General features: G+C 39.6%; 1 protein-coding gene across 1 annotated transcript in view; it reads left to right on the forward strand.

The window, feature by feature from the left end:
• The window catches only part of GORASP2 (golgi reassembly stacking protein 2), a 31,720-nt gene extending 25,440 nt beyond the window's left edge, over nt 1-6,280 (forward strand). The window contains exons 9-10 of the mRNA XM_034785950.1: nt 4,222-4,332; nt 5,243-6,280. Of these exons, the coding sequence (XP_034641841.1) occupies nt 4,222-4,332; nt 5,243-5,535 (404 nt within the window). The 3' untranslated portion in view covers nt 5,536-6,280. The remainder of the gene's footprint in view (nt 1-4,221; nt 4,333-5,242) is intronic.
• Nucleotides 6,281-7,781: the final 1,501 nt, after the last annotated feature.

Raw genomic sequence — 7,781 nt, forward strand, 5'->3', positions numbered from 1 at the left:
CATAGGATTACTTAACGTACTTTGCATGCTAATACAACTGAAATATTGGAAATGTAGTAAAGTTTTTAAAAAATTAACCCAAAACTCTTGGAGGCAGATTTGCCAGTGTGGGAAGAAAATACAGTAGAGCTAAGTATGTGTGTGCAGTGGTAATGTCAGGAAATTCTAAATTTCTATACCACACGTTAAAATGTCAAACCACTAAGAAGTTCACTTTTCATTAAAGTGTGAACATTTCCCTGCCAACTCTGGGCAATATGAATGTGGTTTTGAAATCCCCAGGAAAACTGTTCACTACTTCTATACCTGTAGTAGTGAAACTGTAAATCAAAAATGTTTAAAGCCTTTATAGTAGCTAAAGGTGGGCTTCTGTGTACAGTTGAGTTTCCCAGATAAATATTTACATTAGTCTTAACTTTCAGTCTAAAGACAAGCTTTCTTTGTGAATCAGTCTGCTATTATTTTACTGCTGACCTACTTATTAATTGTAACTACTTATTGGGCTGGTTCTGTTTTTTGTTTTTAAATAACTTTTTTGTTGGATCTTATCTTACAGTATTCTATTAATGTTGACACAAAAGGGTTATTTCAGGATTAGTCCTCATTAACCTAAATCCTATGTACACACTTAAGAAGAAAGAGGTAGTCCTTGCACCATAGAGGATCCATTTTAAAAAAAGGAAAGTGGAGGACAAAACAGGATATACCTGTTGGCAGGCAGAATGATGGCAAGCACATGCCATCTTAATTCCACACTGTATTGCATTTTATAGCCCTTGCCTAACTTTGAAAATTACTTTAAAACTTGCCCTTATTTCTGTATATTTTTTGTCCTTAACCATAGCATTTTCTATTTGTGTTTATAGATTCATAGATTCTAGGACTGGAAGGGACCTCGAGAGGTCGAGTCCAGTCCCCTGCCCTCATGGCAGGACCAAATACTGTCTAGACCATCCCTGATAGACATTTATCTAACCTACTCTTAAATATCTCCAGAGATGGAGATTCCACAACCTCCCTAGGCAATTTATTCCAGTGTTTAACCACCCTGACAGTTAGGAACTTTTTCCTAATGTCCAACCTAAACCTCCCTTGCTGCAGTTTAAACCCATTGCTTCTTGTTCTATCCTTAGAGGCTAAGGTGAACAAGTTTTCTCTCTCCTCCTTATGACACCCTTTTAAATACCTGAAAACTGCTATCATGTCCCCTCTCAGTCTTCTCTTTTCCAAACTAAACAAACCCAGTTCTTTCAGCCTTCCTTCATAGGTCATGTTCTCAAGACCTTTAATCATTCTTGTTGCTCTTCTCTGGACCCTCTCCAATTTCTCCACATCTTTCTTGAAATGCGGTGCCCAGAACTGGACACAATACTCCAGTTGAGGCCTTACCAGCGCAGAGTAGAGCGGAAGAATGACTTGTGTCTTGCTCACAACACACCTGTTAATACATCCCAGAATCATGTTTGCCTTTTTTGCAACAGCATCACACTGTTGACTCATATTTAGCTTGTGGTACACTATAACCCTTGGATCCCTTTCTGCCGTACTCCTTCCTAGACAGTCCTTTCCCATTCTGTATGTGTGAAACTGATTTTTCCTTCCTACGTGGAGCACTTTGCATTTGTCTTTGTTAAACTTCATCCTGTTTACCTCAGACCATTTCTCCTATTTGTCCAGATCATTTTGAATATGACCCTGTCCTCCAAAGCAGTTGCAATCCCTCCCAGTTTGGTATCATCTGCAAACTTAATAAGCGTACTTTCTATGCCAATATCTAAGTCGTTGATGAAGATATTGAACAGAGCCGGTCCCAAAACAGACCCCTGCAGAACCCCACTTGTTATGCCTTTCCAGCAGGATTGGGAACCATTAATAACAATTCTCTGAATATGGTTATCCAGCCAGTTATGCACCCACCTTATAGTAGCCCCATGTAAATTGTATTTGCCTAGTTTATCGATAAGAATATCATGTGAGACCGTATCAAATGCCTTACTAAAGTCTAGGTATACCACATCCACCGCTTCTCCCTTATCCACAAGGCTCGTTATCCTATCAAAGAAAGCTATCAGATTGGTTTGACATGATTTGTTCTTTACAAATCCATGCTGGCTATTCCCTATCACCTTACCACCTTCCAAGTGTTTGCAGAGGATTTCCTTAATTACTTGCTCCGTTATCTTCCCTGGCACAGAAGTTAAACTAACTGGTCTGTAGTTCCTGGGTTGTTTTTATTTCCCTTTTTATAGATGAGCAGTATATTTGCCCTTTTCCAGTCTTCTGGAATCTCTCCCGTCTCCCATGATTTTCCAAAGATAATAGCTAGAGGCTCAGATACCTCCTCTATTAGCTCCCTGAGTATTCTAGGAAGCATTTTGTCAGGCATCTAACTTTGCTAAGTGATTTTTAACTTGTTCTTTTCTTATTTTATCTGCTAAACCTACCCACTTCCCGTTAGCATTCACTATGTTAGGCATTCCTTCAGACTTCTTGGTGAAGACCGAAACAAAGAAGTCATTAAGCATCTCTGCCATTTCCAAGTTTCCTGTTACTGTTTCTCCCTCTTCACTGAGCAGTGGGCCTACCCTGTCTTTGGTCTTCCTCTTGCTTCTAATGTATTGATAAAAAATCTTCGTTTCCCTTTATTCCTGTAACTAGTTTGAGCTCATTTTGTGCCTTTGCCTTTCTAATCTTGCCCCTGCATTCCTGTGTTGTTTGCCTATATTCATCCTTTGTAATCTATCCTAGTTTCCATTTTTTATATGACTCCTTTTTATTTTTTAGATCATGCAAGATCTCGTGGTTAAGCCAAGGTGCTCTTTTGCCACATTTTCTATCTTTCCTAACCAGCGGAATAGCTTGCTTTTGGGCCCTTAATAGTGTCCCTTTGAAAAACTGCCAACTCTCCTCAGTTGTTTTTCCCTTCAGTCTTGATTTCCATGGGACCTTACCTATCAGATCTCTGAGCTTACCAAAATCCGCCTTCCTGAAATCCATTGTCTTTATTTTGCTGTTCTCCCTTCTACCCTTCCTTAGAATTGCAAACTCTGATTTCATGATTACTTTCACCCAAGCTGCCTTCTACTTTCAAATTCTCAATGAGTTCCTCCCTATTTGTTAAAATCAAGTCTAGAACAGCTTCCCCCTAGTAGCTTTTTCAACCTTCTGAAATAAAAAGTTGTCTGCAATGCAGTCCAAGAATTTGTTGGATAGTCTGTGCCCCGCTGTGTTATTTTCCCAACATATATTTGGATAGTTGAAGTCCCCCATCACCACCAAATCTTGAGCTTTGGATGATTTTGTTAGTTATTTTAAAAAAGCCTCATTCACCTCTTCCACCTGGTTAGGTGGCCTGTAGTAGACTCCTAGCATGACATCACCCTTGTTTTTTACCCCCTTTAGCCTAACCCAGAGACTCTCAACACTTCCGTCTCCTAGGTCCATCTCCACCTCAGTCCAAGTGTGTACATTTTTAATATATAAGGCAACACCTCCTCCCTTTTTCCCGTCTATCCTTCCTGAGCAAGCTGTACCCATCCACACCAACATTCCAATCATGTGTATTATCCCACCAAGTTTCAGTGATGCCAACAATGTCATAGTTGTATTTATTTATTAGCACTTCCAGTTCTTCCTGCTTATTACCCATACTTCTCGCATTTGTATATAGGCATCTAAGATACTGGTTTGATCTTGCCTCCCATTTTGCCCTGACCCTCCTTTCTCTCTGCCATTATGGCCCACGCTTCCTCTTGTTTCCGACCCATCTCCCAGGTCTCCATATTCCCCACTTACCTGTGGGCTTTGCTCACCTGTCCCCGTTGAACCTAGTTTAAAGCCCTCCTCTAACACTTCCGCTTGTTTTTGTTTTAGCCTTGATTTTCCTGTTTTTATTTGTCACTTAAAAAAAAAATCTTTCCCTTTCTTTTCCATTATCCTATGGAAGATGCTTTATTGCTACGATAGTAAAAATAGAATTAGCTGGGAAGTGGGATTTTTCTAGCCCTAAATCTTGCTCCTACAGCATCTAGGTGAATCCCTTTCATCACAGGATTTTAAGATCAAAAGAGAGGCTTAATCACTTTCCCATTTGTAAAAAGAACCACCAACTGGAAGTACAGTGTGAGCCAGTGATATGCAAGTTCTGTCTGGAACAGTTTTTCAATTGGCTACATGTAGCTCTTGAAATTGAGGTTTGTATCTTTCGTATTTGTTTTTTAGGTCTGATGTCATTACCAACTGGACTTCCTAACCTGACCAGTCTATCCAGTCTGAATTTACCTGCACCACCCATCATTCCTGGTGCTGGATTATCAGATATCATACATCCTGGTATGTTTACAAATGTAAATATTACAGTAACTGGTTTCTGAAGACCTTAGACCACACTATTTCCATTCATTACTAATTCCAAGTTGTGCTCTATGGGTCAGTAATGCAGAGGATGGTTGAGTCTGTTGCCAGAGCTGGAGTGGAATGGTGCTCTCATTGGTGGCCTCTTCTGGTCAGTCAAGGAACGTGTCTCAAAATAATCCTATCTAGTCCTCTATGCCTTAGGTTTATGTTGTTTCCTTATTACCCCCATCAGATTTAGGGCTTCATAAAGATTTTCAAAAGATGTTCCTTTGTGCTAAAAATTAGAGGAAGTATATAGCTTTTGGGGGAGGTTTAGTGAAATGCACAGTTGATATTTTCTGTGTGCCAGCCAAGAAGATTGAGAAGTTAGAATAAGTGTCAAATACTAAATTTATGGTACTAAATACAACTACTGAAAAATACACGTTGAGCAAGCAAAAAGTGGAACAAGGCTTCCGTGGGCATTGGCAGTTTCAGGATGTGCTGGAAAAATCCAGGCAGTAGTACAAATAAGTACATTAAAAGCATTGTCTCGAGGCTGGTAGTTGCCTCTTGTACATGTCAGCAGGCCAACGCAAGTTCCATTATTGTTAACCTTTAAGGAATGCTTGATGATCTAGTTGAGGAGGATTGTTTGGCTTTAAAAATAGCTATTTGAGTTATTGCTGCTCAAAAGTCCTGATCATATCCCTATTGAACTCAATAGGAGCAGAAGAAATCCCATACTGGCTAGGGGAACAAACAGATACCAAGAGACTTGGCAGACTCATAGTTCTAGTGTAGATCAAACTGATCACATGGCATCCTGGGGAAAACTTCAAAAAGTAGAAGTAGAGTGGTGTGTGATTTGCTGCCTTTTTTTTTTTTTTTTTTTTTTAATTTCTAGGTTTGCCACCGCTTCCTTCTTTGCCACCTCTAAATCTATCTGGAATAACACCTCTCTCAATGCCACCTGAGTTTCTTGCACAATTTCCTTTGGTCACAGAGGTATCTGCTCCACCTGCAGATCTGCTTCCCCATAGCACTACTGTAAGTGTAGAACAAACCTCTGCACTCACCTTGGATACTGCTATCCCTACTTCTAAGGCAACTCCTGTTGATGACAGATCACATGAATCTACTACAGTAAATGAAAAAACGTCCGCCGTCACAGCTGTACATACTTCAGAATCATCATAACTTCAAATCATTCTGTTGGAGTGTCTTGGTAAATTTAGCCACGGGATGCATATTTGAAGATGCAAACTACCATTAATTTCATATTAGTTTGTACTTTATCCGTAGGAGTCCTGTAAATAATACTGAGGATAAATAAATATAAGGAAATGGGATTTATACTGTGTGTTGAATGGGAGGGGAAGAAAAAGGCTTGGTATTTAAAACAACCAAAAAGAAGTATCATGGTAGTAAAATAGACTTCCGCTGCCCAACTTGCAGGTTTAACAGGCTGAGAGCCTCCACAACTTTTGCTTCTGTTAGAAATGAAGCAGGTTTGTGAGACAATTACATACCATATTTCTTGTTCTTTTCAAGTATAGAAACCTTGTGGCTACAGTGGGGGGAGGGGGGATAGGGAGGAGTGTTTACTTTTGTTTTAGTTGTAAATTTTAGCATTACAAAACTTCCAACTAAAAATGTTTTATTAAAGTTACTGAATGATCTATCAATTGAGCATCTTTTCATTTAGCTTGTATGCAGATCTTTATCTTAAACTTTTAAGAAAAAATAGTCGGGCAACATTTTGTAACTGCTGCTGGATTGCTTTACACCCCCCACTGTATAATGGTCTTTGGAAGAAAATGAATGTTAAATGTTGCACAGTTTTAAAACCAGAAGGTGGCACTTTGACTATTGTAAGATAAGTTACACAGAGGAAAACATACATACAGCAATAAAGTCCTGGAATTTTATTCTGAGACCAAAATAGCACAATATTTTTGTTCAGTGTGTAAGACGTGACAACTTTCTGTTCACTTTTCAGTGTCTTGTTTTTTCTCTACCCTAGAGAAAGTAGGGTTTCTTTGTCACACAAAAGGATGGGAGGCATGACCTAGTACTAGTGATGCATTTAGCACTGGTAAGTCTCATCTCAGAATGATCTTTGTGGCACAGACTTGCATTTCAGTTGCTTCTCAGGATGAAGGGGCTTGTTTTGACTCTGTTACATCAATAAAGTGCTTTACAAAATGTAGCAGGGTTGCTTCATCTACTGTTGAAGTGCAAATCTCTCCTTGTCATTGTGCAAGAGCTGCATCTTCACATAGATGAAGTGTATCAGTTTCATTTTTCTACAAGTATTATTATATTCGTATTGCTCAAAGGTGGTTCTCAATCTTAGTGCCGGGGGGGGGGGGGGGGATATTTTTGCCTGATTTGCACTTGAGCAGGATGCATTGAAATTCCATCTGATCTAATCAGGCAGCCCAGGACTGAAAATCACCTTATCACACCCTTCCCAACCACCAGCAAGAGAAGACTTGCTGATGCTTAACTGGGTGCCAGCTCCCTGCCATAACCACCTCAACAATCTTCTCAGACCTATGCTAACTCGCTTAGCAGTGCAGGTTAAAAAATACATGCACCCTGAGCCCTGCTGAAAGATCACTATGACAACCTTTTATTAGAGACTTTTGTAGTATTTATCCATAAACAATATCACGTAAGCAGTGTGCTAAGTGTAGTCCGTTTGTCTGGCCTGCTAAGAGTTGCTGTTACAACAGAGTAAACCCTTTGCCAGTTTGCATTGAAGGGGTTTTAGTGGTTGCAAGCCAGGTGGATTTTTGTGTTTTCACTAAGAGCTGTGTTAAAGTGCACCCAAACACACTTTTGCAGCAGGAATTGGGATCTCAGCTCTTGTGCTTATAGTTCCCTTTGTGATGAGCTAATCACTGTATCTGCTCACAAAATTTTTTTAAAATATCAAGGAAAAATTCTTTCAAATGGAAGCCACCTTTGTCAAGCTGATGCAAGTAAAGCCTTAAACTGACATACCTTGCCCTGTCTCCTCCACTTTGGTAGTGAAGATTACTGCACACTTGCAGTATTGCCCATTCCATCTCCTTGCACTGAAGTTGAGGCTCCTCCCACACTGTCTGAAATGCTGTAGTTAACATTTTTCCTTATCCCCACTCATATGTACAAAGGGTGAAACTGGGGAGATCAGAAAACTTGAACATCCCTGCAGTTCTTCCCTTCTGTGCCTTTACAGTAGGACACAGCACCATTCATGACTTAAAAAAAACTAAGCAAACTAGTCTATAGGAGCTGGATCCACCAAAGGACTGTATCTGAGTAGTTATTCCATGTGTAATTGGAGCTAATACATTTATTTTTTTTATAATTTGTAATGCACATTGAGCTCTACAGCTGAAGGACTAGATAAATGCAATATACTAGTCCCATTTTGCATATAGAAGAAATGGAGA

The sequence above is a fragment of the Trachemys scripta genome, chromosome 11 (assembly GCF_013100865.1).
Source record: "Trachemys scripta elegans isolate TJP31775 chromosome 11, CAS_Tse_1.0, whole genome shotgun sequence".
In the NCBI taxonomy this organism is placed as follows: domain Eukaryota; kingdom Metazoa; phylum Chordata; order Testudines; family Emydidae; genus Trachemys; species Trachemys scripta.